Source organism: Solea senegalensis, linkage group LG14 (assembly GCF_019176455.1).
Source record: "Solea senegalensis isolate Sse05_10M linkage group LG14, IFAPA_SoseM_1, whole genome shotgun sequence".
Taxonomy (NCBI): Eukaryota; Metazoa; Chordata; class Actinopteri; order Pleuronectiformes; family Soleidae; genus Solea; species Solea senegalensis.
The window spans coordinates 4,576,416-4,595,441 of record NC_058034.1 but is presented as its reverse complement, the minus strand read 5'-3'; the positions used below and the strand labels follow the sequence as shown (position 1 = coordinate 4,595,441).

The window sequence follows — 19,026 nt, the reverse complement described above, 5'->3', positions numbered from 1 at the left end:
ATTGTATTTGTTTACATGTTGAAGAACCTAGTCTGACAGACAAGACATGTCTACATAATGTGACTAAATATTCCCTTTTCTGAGTGAGGTAATCAGAAAATATTCAGCCGATTGTCTTAATCTGATTAATATCAGAATGTTGCTGTCCATTATTATGCTCAACATGGACACCAGTAAACTGTCTAACTAATTCTGAATAAAATGCCCCCCCCCCACGATTAAATTAGTGGCAACTAGAATATTGCTTTCATTATGTTTTGTTATGCAGATCATAAATTCTACAATATGAATCTGTTCCTCTATGACAGTAAACTGGTTTATGGACAAAGCAAAACATGTAGGGATGTCATCTTTTTGAGGTCTGGCCATTTTTCATTATTTCTCATCCATTTTAGGACTTGACAACTAAACAGCAATTGAGAAAAATACTCGATAAACAGCTCTATATTTGATTATGACTCAGCGATGAAAACTCCAATAGGAGGAATACGTCTAAATAATGCAGCAAAAAACAGAATGTATGACATGTCTTAATTTGATTGGTACTGATTCTGAGTTGTTGACATGTTAATCTGGTAAATATCAGGATATTGCCATCCATGTAAAAGTATCACTATATATATTTTCACATTTTTTTTTTTTTTATATTTCAGTAAAAATGTTCCCAAGAAAAGAAAGAAGAGAGCAGTACTTGGTCTGAAGTTTCAACACTTTAATACAGAAAATTACAGATACAACACATATTTACTTTTCTTACAAAGTCTCAAAATAACCTAACACAAATGTAAAACATATTACAGGTACAACAACTATACACAGTCAAATGTACACAATATAAAACACATATATACACTCTCTTAATATATTATTATATAAAGATTTGTGAAGGTTTTTTTTTTTTGTTAAACCTTTAAAACTGGAAGCTAAACAGCTTGAAGAGGAGTGTTTCACAGAAGATGAGAACTGCTGACAACATCACACAGACACTTGTTATCATGGATAGGTAGTTTTTACATAGAGTTGTTGGATCCTGTGTATTTAGCATGCCGATTTCTGAAATAACTTGTAACTGACAAAGAAACAACACTTAAATGCACAAAACTTGCTGAAAGTGCTATTGATAGTACTTGATTATGTAGGACCTAAAAGCCATCTTTACATGAAGTTATATGGAGCCTCATACATAGTGGAGATTTTGAATGTTGTACATTTTCTCAATTAAAAACATGAAATATTTACAATTAAAACAACTCAATTCTGTTCATCCACCTTGAGGTCAGTAAGAGTTTTACCTTTTCAGAGACCAAAGTAAACCGAATAACAGTAAACCTGTGATAATGACTCAAACCACGCGACTATACACATTTTCTGTTTCTTCAAAAAGGTTGCGATCCGTGTATTAATCCACAGAAGAAGTAATGAGGGAACAAAAGTAATTTTTTTGAGTATGGAATCCTTCAAATGACAAACACATTCAATGATTTAAAAACAAAACAAAAAACAACCAAAAAACAAACCAAGTATATACGTCTGAGCTATAATCACTCTTTCCTCAAGCTGGTGATGCTTCCACGTTCTGGTTGCCTCCATGTTTCTCTTTAATAATCATTTATATTTTTTCTTTTTTTTTTTTTTTACAAAAGCAGCAGAATGAGGAATAAGAGTGCGAACAAAGGGCTGTGAGCCGACACGTGTGACACTCCTTGATTAAAAAGACGAGTTGTCCTGGGGTTCTGCCTCAGTTTACTGGGCGGCAGCGCCTTCAAGTCCTCCAGAGCGCCGTAGGCTGCCATGGAGAACTCGGGGTCTCCGGTGGTCAGCAAGTCAAACACACAGGAATGAAAGTACACGTCCTCCACCTGCAGAGTCTCTCTGCACTTCGCTGCGGCCCGCTCCACCGTGTAGACCTGGTGCGGCGGCCGCAGAGGACCCAGCTCTGTGTTGGTGCCCTGCAGACGCGGCTGCTGGCTTTGACGGCCCAGCCTGTGCTCTTTGATGAGCTCGTTACGTGGGCATCCGTGCAGACACAGCTGCAGGCCGCCATTGTCCTCTGAAAAGTCCAGGTTCTCCTCCGGCATACGGATGGCAAAGGTCAGGTAGCTGCCCACGCGCCTAATGATGATGGAAGTGCCGATGTAGCGGGCCTGAATCTTCACCTGGCGGCCCACTCCAGAGCCGCCTCGCTCTGAGATGGCCAAGCTGCCGCTCTCGCCGCCTCTGCGAGTCCCGTCCTGAAAAGCCAATGGCAAATCCTCAGTAGTGGCTTGGTACACCTTCTGATCTGTACAGCCGTGGTAGGACTTGAAGATGACTGTTATCTGTAACAAAAAGATCAATGCTAAAGTCATATCAAGACACAATTTTGTTTGAAAATGTGTCCATACATAATAATAAATGTCACACGTTTACAAGTAGAAACTGGAATCAACGTATGAATTCATAAGTGCAATAGCAATTACAGCCACAAGGTGGCAGTAGGAAACCACTAAAAGGTTGTGGTTTGTTCATGAACCTCTCTGGCTATTTTTCCCTGCCAATGACAGGGATTTTCTCTGGTGTAATCCCAACACAATTAATGAATAATCTGGTATTCCTGATCTTGGTGGTGCTTTGTAACCAACGTCAGAGAAGCTGCAATAAGTCAATGCACGGTCTCTGTAATCAGCCATAATTTCTGACACATTCCTTTTTAAAAAAGAAAAAAACACTCAACAGTAAAACAACAGCAATAACTCTTGTGTCCTTGAATTCTGGATCAAACCAACAGTTTTCAAAACCACATTAATTCTCTGTGCATCTTCCATCACTTCCCCACTGGCAGAGCTCACATGATCTGTATTCCAGCTGAGCTTTGAAAAATTGGGGCCGGACCTCTTGTTTCTTCAAAAACATCTCGACAAATCAGTGGCTGTGGTTACGTTTACACTTGCGGGGATACTGTATTATGATGGATGATTTCCTGTCTTACGTCTGGCTGTTAAAAACAACTATGAAAACATGATGGGTCCATGTGAGTGTTGGCACAGACACACTGTACACCCGCACTCCAGGTTAGACTTTAAGTGCCTTCACAACTGTGGAATGGAATCCCTGATGACATATCACAGATTATTCTGTTATAAAGCTCAAGTTTGGAAAAAGTAACAGTCAGAAACAAATCATCTAATATTTATGAAAAAGCTGCTTTTTGTACCCATTTGTATGAGCATTTCTATAGATAACATTAAATACTACATAGAGTTTTAATACCAAATGACATATAAATGTTTCAACAATGACAACATTTAGAGGAGGGAAGGCCTGCCTTTCTAATTAACAACTGCTGTCCCAATTATTCCCTTATTTTTCCACATTATTCCATATTTACACAAAAAGCGGCCCCGTTAATTATTTGACCAGAGGGGTGAAAAAAACATTCCAGATCGTGGTGGTGGAGGAAAATGTTTGAGTGAGCGTTAATCACTACCATATGACCACCCATGTGTTAAAGGTAAAGCACTCAAGCATGTCTGTGATTCAACACCGCTGAAGGACTCCCTCCTCTTTTCCCCTCACAGATCTGAAGAGCTCCAAGACATGAGGAATGCTGGAGGCTCGAGAGGCACCGTGGAATGACGATTAACTTCACATGTTTGATACTTTATGGCAACACTTGAGCTCACGAGTGAGTACTCTGTAGCATATAGGCAGAATACAGCAGAATCACACTTGGTAGAATGTTTGCATCGTTTACTAATATGCACATGTAAAGGTGGTGGTTTTGACAAAAGTGCCACTTTTTCGCTCACAATGCATTAAGATCACGTGTTAAAAAACAGAAACCAAGTCAGACTGGATGCTTATCTCACCGCAAACTCTAAACTATAGAGGAAACCGACAGTATGAATCTGCTATAAAGCTATAAAAGACGAGTGCAGTTAATTTTTGCCACTTTTCTGTAGCTTTTACTGAGGACGTGTGAATAAATGAAACTATTTAATCCTAAAAACATACTCAAAAAAACTCAATAGCTTAACAATGGTTGCAAATTTTTTTTTGCGTTTTTTTTCCCTGCTCCGAACCCATCCTTACCTTGCTGGTTGCTGTGGCACTGGAGCCAAGGACAACAGGCACATTTGTCACCTGCACAGACAGGAAGCGGTTGTCGATAAGAGGCCACGCCCCTTCCACCTTGCAGGTCTGAAACTCGTCTCTGAAAGTCCGTAGATGCGGGTCTCCGAATAATCCACAGTGAGCGTATTTCTTCTGCTGACCGGCTGAGCCTGACGCGAGGACCCGATTCTCATAGTCACACAGTTCCGACACGGCCGGCCGGGACGTGCTGGGGACCTTGGCGGAGGAAGTGGGCCCGTCACTGGAGCAATTGTGCTGAGAGAAAAGCTCCTTAATACGGAAGACGGCTGAATGGTAAACCAAGTCTCCCCTGCAGCTGCGTGCCTGTCGCCGGGTGCACAGGGCGTAAGCCCGCAAGGCAATGCAGTAGTCAACATCCAGGGACACGTCCTCCTGTAGACCACTAGAGGGTGAGGTAGATGACACGTACTCCGCATTGCAGCGCTGGATCCGACACTGCTGGCAGTGAGCTGAAAAAAAAAGAAGAGTGAAAATTAACATTTTGTACAGCAACACCTACAGTACATGTGATCTATGAACGCGTGTGTTCTGATGGAATTTCTCCTCCATCTCTATGAAAGTGATACTGACCAAACTTAAATTAAACTTTTTCAAGTCTAACCTAAAAATCCACCTTCTTTTACAGATAAATTACTTCAGCTCAGTACATGAGCAAGCACATTCAAAACATTTCCACTGTCAAGTTTATCTCAATCCAGAGAGTCATTAAAACCCAAACTGCATGAGCTCATGAGGCTGTGATCCGAGACTGCGCTCCAGAGTCAGTCAAACCTTATTTCCCCCAACCCGTCCTCACAGAAATAGCATGTTTCCTCACTGTAGGAGGAAACCAACCTGTGTTAGTCTGCCTGGGGGTGTTGAATGTGGTTTGGCTGTTGCCAAGGTAATTGAAGTCCATTAAGTTACACTATATGGCACAGCAGGGCTAGGTGTACAGAGGGAGCTAACTTCAAGAGGAATATCACTAAGATTCACGCTTGTTCGGCAACTCGGGGTCCAAACTGGACGCTGGTCAAACACATCACGTGATATTTGGGTCCCAATTCTGGGTCTTAGGGCTAAGTTATGACTCACAAGTGGGATATGTGTTGTGAAGCAAAACAAAGAAATGAGACAAACTCAGTGGGACATAAGAGAGAGGATATTCATCAAGTTTATTTCAGTTGTGTATTGGGTGGGACGTTTCATTTGCTGACTGGGCTGGATTTCATTTTCCATTTTCAACAGACGGCAGATCAACATCTGCCAGCATCCACAACACATACATCACCTCTACTGCAAGACTGGGACCACTTGTAAAAGACTGCTCCCTTTATTGCAACAGAGGATTATTGTTTACTTCTAAACTGCATCACATCTCAAATCATCCCGAACAAACATGACAAGACGAGCATGGAGATCTCTCACCCAGTGCACATGAATATGTTTTGAATCATTTCTTTGCCTACACATACATCTGATTCCCTAAGGGGGGGGTGGACAGATGATTTATGGATCTCCCAGATGCTGGACTTCATCTCCACTCCTGATAAAAGTGAGATGGAGTACGAGAGGTCAAGTTAGAGGCATTTTACATCTCTCCTCTGAATTCCAATAGGGCGCCCACATCTTGCAGCAAGGTCACCAGGTCCTCTGTGATTGACACTTTTGACAACTGCTGTCATCAACTGCCAGCCATTTCCCAAAAGTTTCTTTTTACTCCAGCACTCTGTAAACTACCAACAAGTGTGAGCACCATGTGGTGAACATGAAAACGGAAACAGGGGAAACAAACTGACCACATAAACAGGAATGGTAATAGCACATTTTTGATAAGTCGATTCAAGATAGAGAGAATGAAGTGAAAAACACCCACTGTTTAGAGCCATGTTTTATTCTAATAATCCATTATGTATGGTACATATAGCTTTGTTAAGTTAGCCTAGATTTAAATGATGTCCGGGCAACATTTTATGCCATCAGAAAAAAGTTTGTGAGAAAACTAGTGTTTCAAAAAGTTATTACAAAGTACCAAAACAATAAAAGAGATCTGGGGACCTCAAGATGTGCTGAAAGACATACAGTGATTTACTTATGTATTGTCCGGATTGATTTCTTTATTATAGCATGGTTAAGCTGAAACCTAACAAATTGCATTGCACACAAATACTGCACTAATAGAGATGTCACAAGATAACCCATACATGGCTATGTTATAAAACAAATACTTATCACAATACACTCTCACTAGCCACTTAATTAGGTAAATGTGTTCAATTTCAATTAATGCAAACATATCAGCAGCTAATCACATGGTAGAAGATGCATGTTGACACGTGGACATGGTCAAAATGACCTGCTGAAGCTCAAACCAAGTGTCAAAATGGGGCAGGAGTCTGGCACCAGCAACCTACAACTGGGATTTTCATGCACAACCACCTTATGTTTTTACAGAGAATGATCCTACAAATCAAAACTTTTTTTGAAATGATACAAAAGCAACAGAGACTCAAATAACCACTTGTTGCAGTCACAGTATGCAAAGATCATCTCTAAACACACAAACATGTTAAACTTCACAGCAGATGACTACACTGAGTGCCTTTATTAAGTGTCTTGTGTACCTAATTAAGTGGCTGGTGAGTATAAAAACAATTAAGTTTCACTAAACCTGATACTGGTATGATTATGCATTGTATAAACACACTTTGTGCTATAAAACATAAATGTTTTCCCTTTACCTCAGATTTGTAACTAACTATAAAACCACAATTCTTTGAGTTCCTTCAGTGTTCACTAAATTTGTGATAATTATAACTATAAATAATAAATTGAGACTAAGTTAGGGTTGAGGCTGCCAAATACATTTGCAGATGTTCATCTAGCCATTTATTTAGGAGTTGTGTGTTGTACATTTTTATGTTTATAATAACAAAAATAAGAAGTTGTGATTAATTTATCAAAGTTATATTTTGTAGAAGTGGATGTTACAGAGATGGCAGTAAGAATAATCCAACATATTTAGCTATTTGCTCATGTCATGACATGCATTGCGAATAAAGTCACAATTGATCTTGGGAAAGATCTTATGTGAGTGAGCACACAATTTTACTAATTACGAAATAACACAAGTGTAATAATAACTGTTCGGTGAAGAAATCTCAACATATTGACACATTGCAACACATTTAATATACTCGCATTCTGGTGTTAACAAAAACCTGCTGTTTTCTATGGTTTGGCAAACTTTTGTCTGGTCCCAGACCAACATGTTCAGAGGCCAAAAAAGTGGGACCCCCTTGCATGGTAGCTAACAAAGTAAATAAATGAAGCATGAAGTGTGGGAAATAACCGAGGTCTTGTTACTTCTCACAAACGCTCAAAATATCCAAACTATGTATAAAAGCGGCCATTGCGTGTACATTACAAGTGTGAGTTGTGTTTTGCGGCTTTAGAAAACGAAATAAAACAACACAAGAAAAGCGCCGTGTTTTTTCTTTAGGTCGCAGGTACTTAACACCAGTTGCTAGCGGGCTATGCTAACAGTGCTAACCCGTAACTTCAACACAGCAACATGGCAAAAAAGGGCAGCAGCAGCGTAGCGTGGGTTTGGTTAATTCGTGTTAGTTGTTAAAAAATATGTGTGTCGAACTGTGCAGTGTCTACGGTGCTGTTTTAAATGGGTAACGCGAAAAACTCCGTAAATGGAGGCAACTCGTGCTGCTTAGCTAACAGCGAGCGGAGACGGGCGGCTGGGACACTCCGGAGCAGCAACAGTACTTTACTTTGTCCCCGCTATGGATGGGGAAACTTCCCCACAAACGCGACCATTTGTCCAACTTTAAAACAAAATATGCATTTAAAAAAAAAAAACACCACGGCGCATGCGATACAAGCTTTAAAATCCTTCCGCAAAATCAACTTTAATGAGTAAATTTCAAGAAAACAACTTTCTTCTCTCCCCTCTCCCCAACTCCACCTCCATTCCGGGACACACCACAACTTTTGCATGCAGGACAAGTGAAGGAGCACGGATTGGACATTTTTAAAAAAAAAAAAACCTTACCTGGTCGAAACAGCAGCGAAAGTAAAACCATGGTGATCGTTACACAGTCCCAAAGCTGCCGCTTAGCCGTGATTTGAGGTCCGCTTCTCCCCATACCAATCCATTCAGTTAGAATGGAGTTCCTCGACTGCTTCTCATCGACGCTGCGGCTGTGGGGAAATCACACAAAAAATTTCGTCTTCTTCCCCAAGCGCTGTCATTCAAAAAGGGGCCCCAGTCTTCAGGGCGGCTCTACGAGGGAGGGGACTAGAGTGTAGTCTGGGCCCAGAGGTGATGGCTGAGCCAATGAAAGACTAATTATTCACTAACCACTTGATATTTACACGTAATGGCAATTACTGAAGGGACGAGAGAGTCCTCAACAACAGTATTGGGGCGGTTTGAAAACTTAATTGTCACGAAAACATTTTTTTCTTTGTGTCTCAATTTGCACAACTGTGTGTTACTATCTGGGCTAGTATAAAGTATACAACCTGTTTACTGCTGAGGTTAAACTGTAAGGTTGTGTTTAAAAGTCTAAGTGTAAAGGTCCAATTATGTAGAAGGGGCATACATTGACTATATAAGCCATAAGTATGTTGGTACACGTGTATAATTGCTTTGTAATATAAAACTAAATTATGAGTTTTGTCACCTTTGAACATAGACTATATATAAACAATTGCAAAAGCATCTTCAACTGTGAAGTTTCAAGATTTGTGATTTGACCAGTGCCATGACAGTTTTGCAACCAGAAGTGTTTCACTTACAGCCACACACTTATACGTGCCATGTTTTTTTTTTTTTTTTTTTGTTTTTCCTTCTCACTGGGAATATATTTTGCAAAACTGACACCATGTGCTACTGAAGAAGACCTAAAACCAGTGATTGGGACCATTAAATTCTCAGGAAAATGTTTACTGGTGTCATAAATCAAGTGAGTAAAAGTCGTGCCACTGCATTGACTCTGTATGTAAACTTGTTGCGTGACAAATTTGTGTTGTGTTCATTGTGAACACAGCACTACACAATTGACATTTTAAAATAACAACATTTTATGATTATTATTATCCATCTAAAGGAGGTCATTCTACTTTCCTGGCCCTATTAAAAATCTAGGGAAATGATCTAGGGATGGAGTTAAATGAAAATATCCAGGTTCATACACTCATCTATAACTTTATTAGTATATGCAAAAAAAAACTTCTCTGTATTTTGGAACTCTCAAACGGTATTATGAACAACAGGGATATCTGCAGAACTGAGGTATAATTAAAGAAAATGGAGTAGTGTGGCTGTAGCCTTTATCTGAAGAACTTGCACTACAAAGCACTGCAGGGACATCTGTCTTCTGTGACTTCCCCTCCTCCCCAGAACAAATGTTTATGTATTTTCAGCATTAAGCAGGATTTTCTCACCTGTTGTTTTCTCACCCCAGACTTAAAAATGGAGTTTGATTGACAACTGCGAGTGGAAACTAACAGGTTTACTTTATCTAGCGAATATGTTAAATATAGACTGTTTAATTACCCAGATTGTTGGTATTATCCTGAAGTAATGAGAGCGCAAACAGAGATAACCTTTAATGTGGGGCTCTCTTGATTAGAACAAATAGTATTTGAATGGATAGTTAAGGGTTTTTGAAGTGTGGTTGCATGAGATATTGACACATTGTCAACATTGACTTTGCTGAGCTGCTGTCTCTGGGAGACATGGCTCTGACTGAAACCATGGACATTGATTTTAGCCACTTAACAAAGGTCTTACGTAGTAAAATCTAAACCTGTGTATATGTCCTCTGCTTTATCCCAACACCTCATTTAGTAAATTGTGTCACACAGGTACATTTAAATGAAGGGTTTCAAATACCAAAGACACAAAATAACACATTTGAATTTACTGATAGAAAGAGCAGTTGATCAGCAACTCCTGTGTGTCATGATGTAAAAGGCTGGTGTTTTTTGAGTCTCATGGACTTTATCAGACAAATGTTTTATTAGGTAAGACTTTTGGTAAGAGGCTAAATGTTGTGTTTTCTTTGTGTCATTGATGGCAGCCATGTTTTCAGTGAGAGTGAGCGTCCGTGTCGCAGGCTGGTTCTCAGAGTCTGATGAACTAAAAAACCTGAACTATCTCTTTAAACTTGGGTCAGTAAATTCAGCTAAGTAATGTAAGTCTTTCCTGGTTTAGACGTCAAATGTTTACCAGTAAAAACTCAGAGAAAAATACTAGGACTGGATCATTTTCTCTCAGCGATTCTTGGTGTGCTATTGATTTTTCCATTACATTTTCAGTTAGCAACTTGTGTGTTACTCTTTTCCTTTTGTGGCCAACTTTCCGTCTCCTGCACTCCTTCCCCGACACTCTGTCTTTCATTTGCACAGCTGCTGTGAGGCCAGACCATCTGCAAGGCACATACATGGACTCACCACCTTTTCGCATGAGACACACTGTGCAGCTTTTTGAGCCATGCTAGTGAAGAATTTTAATGCACCAGCCAATTACTCAGTTAAATCTTTGCAAGAAGAAAAGCAACAGTGAATATTTGTGTGTAGTTTCTCAAATCAGATTTGAAAGTTAAGGCTTTGTCTTGGTGCAGCTGGAACATTTGGGTTGTATAGCTGTGGGTCTTCCTCTCCGCCTCCTTCCTGACTTTATGAGAGAGAAGTGAACCCAGGCAGTTATTGGATCACTGGTTTTTCTATACACATGCAGGCTCCTCTGGCCACACAATTGTGTGATTCAGGTGGCCTGTCAGTCTTGTGAAAGGTCTTCACAAGCCCATGTTGATGTGGGGCTGATATAATACATATATATATATATATATATATATAGTAGAGGGGGAAACGAAGACAGCTCAACCCAAGTGGAACGTTTGGATTGTTCTGTGCTGCCAGAAGGGCCTCTGTCACACTTGATCCACTGTGCCAAGTTTATCCCCCCAGAGGGCTCTACCTTACTCTGTTTGTTCAGCTAATTTTGGAGACTCGGTCAGTTGATGTGCTTTACGGCTCTACTTTATGGTCACATTTAAATCCCTGCCTGCAAACAGGTTACACTTCGTAGTACTTGTGACAACTTGCAGACAGGACAGTGGCACAGTGTTGAAGGGAGAGCGTCTGCTGCCGGTGTTGATAATGCTAAAGCAACATGCGTGTCTCACCTGTTCCAGTGTTTGTCTTCAGCAGAAACTGATGGCATTTCCTGAGAAAAGAAAAACAACAACAACACATTGTTTAATTCAGTTAATAGCAGCTGAAGAGGAGAAATGCTCAGTTTTAGCAGCAGGGGTAGAAATACACACATCTGTGTACTTAATGTGTTGTTATACAACAAAGAGACACAGTTTCAATCAATAAGCTGCTGTCTAGTAAATGACCTGTAGTTCCACACCGTGGTCCTGATGACCACTGAAGCAAACATTTAATTGATCCAGGTGGAGCGTAGAGATGAATTCAGCGCATGTAAGAAACTCCAAGACAGCCCGTCAAGCTTGATGGGTGGAGAAAGACTTCTTTCTTCCCACATTTCCTTATAAGCATATTGCATTGCATGACCCAGCAAATATGTATACACTACTAGCGCTAAAAAAAAAACAAAAAAACTGAGGCGATGGTGGACTACACGAGTCTATGTCAGGTATAAAAACAAGAAAGACATATTTCTTCTGCTGACAGTGGGTCACTTGTTTTGGTGCAATAAACCCCAAAAAAAAATCAGAACTGTTTTTTATCAATCTCAGAAAGAGAAGGGGAAGGATCTGTTGTTTTGTACAAATACTCAAAATATCTGGCAGAAACACAGAGAAGAGCTAAGGCACCAAATGTGGTGCTTAATCGTTAAAACTTCAAGCAGAAAATGTGGAGAGTGAAGCAAGAGAGAGTGAGAGAGAAAGAATGGCAGCGAGGGGGGAAGGGAGGAGGAAGGGGGAGAAAAAGAGGGGCTGAGGGATTGGGTTTCCTCTGACTGTGTGTCTGGGCAGCTCCACATGTTCCTCATTAAGGTCCTCACACTGTGGGACCAGCTCCATACGGGGATGCTTGTTTTTGTTATTAGGTCTAACGTACTGTGGTCTGGTAGAAGCCTGACAACAGGACCAGTTCAAGACCATCTCCTCGGCCCGCTGTCCTCACACCAAAGCAAAAAACAACTGCACAGACCTCATGTATCTACATCGCCACATAGTAAACATGCGGTATATTTGAAACCATCATACAAACATTCATATATTAAATATTCATGTTCAAATCTAATCGTATGTACATAAAACATGTGAATTTACGATACTTTTTCTAACCTGAAACTCAATGCCAACGCTGAACTATACTGTTAATAGAGTCTCTAAACCTCAGTGTTGGTAAAATAAGACAGAGAAAAAGAGTAAAGCTTCAGGAAACTGTTGATATTTCATGCTTCTGATTCTTGTTTAATTTCATGCTCATTTAGATTGGCCAACTGAGACATGTATCGTGTTTCTTCTAGGGGCTGATAACATCAGAAACTGGAATCAGAAGGCGCACGGGTCTTCCGTAGCCTCCGCTAGCACCACATGGTCGCAACATAAGAGACACACTTATTGAATTTTAAACAGGAACCAGAGCAAATTGGGTGTTTTTTTTTGAAGGCCCCTGTCTGAAATGAAGTGGCCTATAGCACAGCTGAGACAGAGAGAGAGAGAGAGAGAGAGAGAGATTCAGAAAGCGAGTGTGTCTGGTTCAGGCCTCTCGCTGTTAGAGGGGACCTGTTATCTCAGTGGAGATAAGGGAAACTGTGGTGTGAGTGTATACAGGGCAGCGCTGATACCATCTCTGCTCAAGGATCCCACTTACGGCACCCTGATTGATAACTGACAGCACACACAGTGGGAGAAGGAGGGGGGTTTAGAGTGTTTTTGTAGGTATCCCTCAGTAGGCGTCCATGCAGGCATCTGTTTGCTCTGTACCTATGACACTTTGTCTCTAAATAAACACAAATCACGGCACATGCATGACATCTGTGTAGGGAGTGCACAAGTCAGTGCCTCACACTTCCTGATATCTAAAGTTTTGAGCATGGCAACAAAGGAAACATTGATTTTTGTTCAGTTACGTGAACATAAGACTATTCTCGGACTCGCTTTGATATATTTGTCTCTGTTACTGAACCAAACCTCTCTCTTATTCCTCCCTCTTTTTTCAAAGGACAAATGTTGACACAGCGTCAGGCTCTGTGCTCATGAATAGACAGTCAACTGACAGGTAACCCTAGCTGTGGGGTCACGGGATCATCCCAGCCTGACGAGGGATGATGGGTAAAATAAATGGAGAGCAGCGCACAGAGGGACCTCTGATGTCCTCGGCCCAAAGGGAGAGAGTTCAGGGCCAGTTGACCTCTGACTTAAGCCCTGCATATGTGTTTGTGTGTTTGTGCATGTGAGTGTTTTTAGGGTTAAATCTCTCCCCACTGGTCGTGAATTCTCTAATGTTTTTTCTCTGCCTTTTTGTCTCTGGCCAAGTTATTTCAAACCAATAAATCAGGGAACAAAAACAGTCAAATGTACGGCTTCAGTGAGCAGCCTGTGAAGCTTATTCCAATGCATAACTTTGTTTGAACATGCCTCGTCTTTCTCTTTTCACGACAGCACTCCCTCGCTTTTAGTCATCAGCCACGGTGCATGATGGAAACAGGGAACAAATTGCTCTGTGATGGCCTCTGACAACTCTCTCTGCTCCAATGAAACGTGTGCAGAGGCATGTGAGAATTAACGCTTGATATTTTTCCCCTTTCAATTTGTGCCAAAAATACACGTTTGTTCCATTTAAAACATTTAAATGTTTCTTTCATGTACCAAACAGATTAGACCAGGCTTCTCACAAGAACACTAGTCGGTCATTTTGAAGTGAGATGTTTTGTTGTTGGATGCTCAATCTCCTTTGTGTCATGTGTACTATAGTGTCATACAATGAAAGCCTTATTCCAGCAATGTCAAAACTTCAATAATTAAATTTTTAATTATATATGTAGATTTAGATTTTAATTAAACAAAAAAAAAATACATTCATAAACAAGCTTTTAGACTCTCACATTTTTGGGGTTAGGGAAATAATGACCCTTAATCTCCATCCTAATTCTGGGCATTTTAAAAACTGTTTTAGATTTTTGCTCGACATTTGTTGTTTGTCCTTTGGCACCTGACAGCTTATGGTTTAATCTGCAGATGTGTTTGTAATAAAGTGTGTCATTTGGTTAGTCTGCAACAGTTGGTATTCTAACTGCTGTGGCCCACCCAGACAACAGCCTTGACCCAGGAATAGCAGGATAGACAATAACTCATGAGAGTATAAATTTAGCCATTCTGATTGACCAAATTTTTAGCCAGGAAGGCATTCAGGGAATGTTCCCTCCTGCTTGAGCTGGTTTAAGGCAGTGTAACATGAAGGAACATGGCAAGGATGAAGGATGAACGCTGCTACTAATCAAATTTGACTGACTCACTCTTTTAAAGTATACTCTGTGCACAAAAGTTTTAGGTGGGGAAATGTCTGCATGAAGTGCTGGGAAACTGATATGGCTTTTTTTTTTCTTATTTTCCGTGCATTTCAGCAGATGTTTCTCACATTCACGTTTAGTCTATAAAGTCCATCCTTGCATGGTGTATACGTATATATGTATATATGTATATATATATATATGTATGTATATATATATACATATATATATATATACAGTGTATATATATATATATACATATATATGTATGGATCACACAGACACAAACAATATAAACAATAAACTGTTAAAAACCAAAGGGTTGTTGAGTTACTATTGACACTCAGCTCCAAAGGTTATCTGAATGAATGCCCTTTGCATTCAGCATGCATAATCTGCGATTACACACATAACTATAACAGTTTTAAACATTATTTTTATCAGCATCGTCAGGTGTTTATGAATCTGAGGACGTCTTGAGTCATGCCAGAGAGAAGAAGGGGAAAAAAAAGGAAACTTACCTTGGATCAGTGTGCTTGTGGTATATGCTGTATTGTGAATGAAAGCACAGCGCTGACAAGAGTTTGAATTGGCCGATACCCTCGTCCTGTCTACAACTTCAGCTGGCCAACTAAGAACTTGGGCAGCTCCAGGGACAGATAGCCATTTGAATCAAGGCACATGACAACAGCTGTCTGTTTCAAGAATCGGCACTTTGATTAGCGCAGGATGGTAGTGAGCGATGTGGCCTAATTCGTACATATCTGGGTAGGGCACTTCTGAGAACAGAAAAAAAAGAGTGAAAGCATTGAATGGAAAAAAGACTAAAGCACAATGACATGCGTGCATAGCCAGAAACATGCACACCCACACTTACGTTACACTTATGCTACTTATATTCATGGGCTTGAAACCATGTGTCACACTTGGAAAGCGTCCCATATTCTCCAAAAGTCCATCAAACTCACAGACAGATGGATATGAGAGCAGCCGACGTTTGGCCCCAGTCTGAGCCGAACAAGTGGGCAACATGAATGGAACGTCTTTCTGTTATTGTGGTTGATCTTCACCTCCCACCACCCCAGCCCCACCCCTGCACCATCATCCCCGCATCAGCAGTTCTTTCTGTGTTTTGCCTTTAAATGTTTTGTTGTTCAAACACCCAAAACACTGCCATTTATGGTTGGTAACAATCACCAAAACACTATGCAGTCAGCTTCAACTCCATCCATCTCCTTCATGTGGCGTCACAGTTAAAGCATGATATGAGCAGAATTCACAAGCAAGAGGGATCATGCCCTGTAATGTGTGTTTGGTTATCATTTGGCTGCTGCAAACAGGCCAGAGAGATGTGAGTGTGATTAAGCTTCCCAGACTGGCTCAGCGCGCTCGCTCCGGGATATAAGCATGCGTTCCTGGTGATTTATAGACGTGGAGTAGTCAGCCACAAGGCCTCAGGCTGAGGGTGAGTGAGGGAGAGAGCAAAACAACAGTACTTAATTCAAGTCTGACAAATATTCTGCAGGAAATCCATACAGACTGCTCCATCAAATCTTTCAGACCCCCTGGTTCTTCCACAGCTGTAAATTGCAACTTGTAAACTCACAAATTCCACATTAACAAAGCTGAAAGAAGAAAAAAAACATTGTCTGCTCTAGTTTACTCTACACAGTAACACAGCGTAATGTTTCTGCCCTGCTCAGGCAGCATAGAAAATGCATCTTTGCAAGCTCCCTGGGAAATACTCCTTGGAACAGATGTGAATCCCCAATAAAAGTGATTCTTAATCCTGCATGCATTTCTCAAAGTTGTGAAATTGCAAAATACCTCATCGGCTGCATATGATTCATCCAGCATTGTTCTTTTCTCCCTCCCAGAGTTTGTTCTGTCCAATCTTTTTAGGCGGGCAGCTGTTCGCACTGACAGCTGCACTGGCCATCCATTGCAGCTGAGAGGCAATTAAAAAATCAAGCCAATGTTGTGTTTCAGTTGATCCATTGCTATTTCTACATATAATCCCCTCTCTCATGTCTCCCCTCTCTCTTACAGACACACCAGCTCTTTCTCAGGCAAACACACATGTTCGTGAACAAGATAGTGTGGAGATTCTTTTTTTTTCTCCTGAAGACAAAAGCCCCGGAATTGCAGTGACAGTGGCACCGACGGATCTCAGGCATTATCGATGCCAGAGCCGAGAGGAGCCATATAATCTCCAATACTTACTGGTCCACAGATTTTTTCCATATCTTCTTCAGTGGAGGTATGTGGACACACAAAGTCTGACTGGCGTCACAGTGGCATTCAGCTGGGGGTTAATTCGAGCTGAGGCCGTGCCTTGTGCCACAAGCACTGATGCATTCTCATGAGCCACTGCACACGTAAACACATACATTCACACAAGGGCTTGTGCGCCCAGTTGTACCTCTCTCTCGTCCAAAATTGCACACACATTCACACACACACAAAAGATCACACACACAGAGTGACCATGCCTCCAGTTGTTCTCTCCTCTCATGGCATGCAGCAGGTGTGAGGCTGGGTGGCAGTGGTGCTGGGTGATCTGCAGACTTAGGAACAGCTTGTCTATTGTTTCAAATGTGGTGTGCACTTTTTTGGATTTCATTTGGAAGATTTAATGGGATTAAACAATTGGCCATGCTCTTTGGCTGCCAACATTGCACAAATACACGCTCACGATATAATTTCATTTATGAATATATAAAACTTTCATCCCAATTGTTAATTGTTGTTTGTTTTTGACTCTAGTGAACAGAATAATCCCTCAACACATACCCAATCTTATAACCATCCATAATGCCAAGCTGGTTTGACTGTACTGAGGATGGAATGATGAGGAGACCCAACGAAAAAGTCAGAAATCAGACTGTGATACAGAACAGCAGAGTCCTATGTCAGAAAATTACAGATATATGTTATAAAGAAATATTATACTGTCAATTATCCAAGTTATTGTTGTGAAAACTAATCTGTGGCAAAAAAAAAGAGAAAAAATCTCCTGTATTGGATGACAATAGCTTTCTAATACTTACAAACCTTTTTCTCTTCTTGGCAACTCCAAATGCTGAGCAAGCAATTATTTTCCTACTCTCCAGACAAGTAAACACTCCTCATGCTGCCAACTCACGTAGCTGCAACTCATTCTAGGCTCTGGAAGCAAAATGACATCAGATATTTTCCCCCACAACCTTTAGCAAAATGTGGCAAGATTATTATCCTTTTATGGTTCAAAATGTCTTTCGTTCCGCAGCAGAACTATCGAATGCTTGTAGAATGTAAAAATCCAAATTTCCCTTTTAAATATCTGCAGCTTAGATGATTGATGTTGCTATACATTGCATTCCAATTAGTGATATGTGGAAGATATAAATTACGGCAATTAACTTTCTGCCTTATTTTCTATTGATGGGGACTTGTTTTCACCATTCATGGGTGCATTATTCTAAACAGATGCCATCACTCTGTCACTGCAGTGCATACTTGAACAGAGCTAAGGAGATGATCCTCATGATTTATTTTAAATGGTTGGTGCACAGACAGACCATTATGTACACTGAATGGCAGGCTTTACCCAGCTGTGGACACACACACACACACACACACACACACACTGAATATTTTCAAAAAATGCCCGTCCAATATTCTGGGAAGACAGGAAGTATGGATCATATGGGATGCTGATTTCTGACTTCCTCTGGAGTCTTGTCTAATGATTGCTGGGATAAAGGGGCCATCATCTTTCCAGCACCCAAACTCCCCGAACTCCTCCAACTCCCCAGCCCCCCAAGTACTTCCTGTCCGCCACATGTGTGCTGCAGCATCCAGATGTCCATGTACTTTATTCTCCTCTCCGTGGTGGTGGAGTGGGAAAGCTGTCAGTCACAGTGTTGCAGGCACAGGACAGTTTCTCCTGATGTTATTTTGCATATTTAGAAATTCATGGATGGACATGTGGGCCGTCTTTACTGCGAGATGACACTATGTCTGTGATGCTGTTTCATATCCAACACTGCTTTTCTCTTGCCTCCTCATCCCTCTCCTTCTTCCTCTACACTATACACTCCTCTTCCTTCGTTCTTACCCCGCTCTTCATTCTTCTCATCCCCCACCTCCTCCTCTTCCTCCTGCTCCAGACAGGAGCATTACAGAGTAATAACAGTCGGCTAGCAGTGCTTTCGTAATTGCCTGGGCTCATGTGCTGTGGAAACCCAGGGCAGGGGCCAGCGGCATCAAAGCCTGACTGATCATTCCTCGGCCTCCCTCCTCTGAAGGAGGGGGGGGTCAGAGGAGAAGAAGGAGGGGGAAGAAACACAAATACAGATGGACAAACAAACCAGGGGAAGTCAAAACTGAAGCAGATGTGGTGATAGCAGTAGATGAAC

General features: G+C 41.1%; 1 protein-coding gene across 1 annotated transcript; it reads right to left on the bottom strand.

Annotated features, from left to right (window-relative positions):
* Positions 1–697: 697 nt before the first annotated feature.
* rgmd (RGM domain family, member D) lies at positions 698–11,374 on the bottom strand. The gene is made up of 4 exons (XM_044044793.1): positions 11,322–11,374; positions 8,180–8,328; positions 4,072–4,583; positions 698–2,318 (listed from the first exon to the last, which is right to left on the bottom strand). The coding sequence occupies exons 1-4, from the start codon at positions 11,357–11,359 to the stop codon at positions 1,635–1,637; spliced, it is 1,383 nt and encodes a 460-aa protein (XP_043900728.1). The 5' UTR covers positions 11,360–11,374; the 3' UTR covers positions 698–1,634.
* Positions 11,375–19,026: the final 7,652 nt, after the last annotated feature.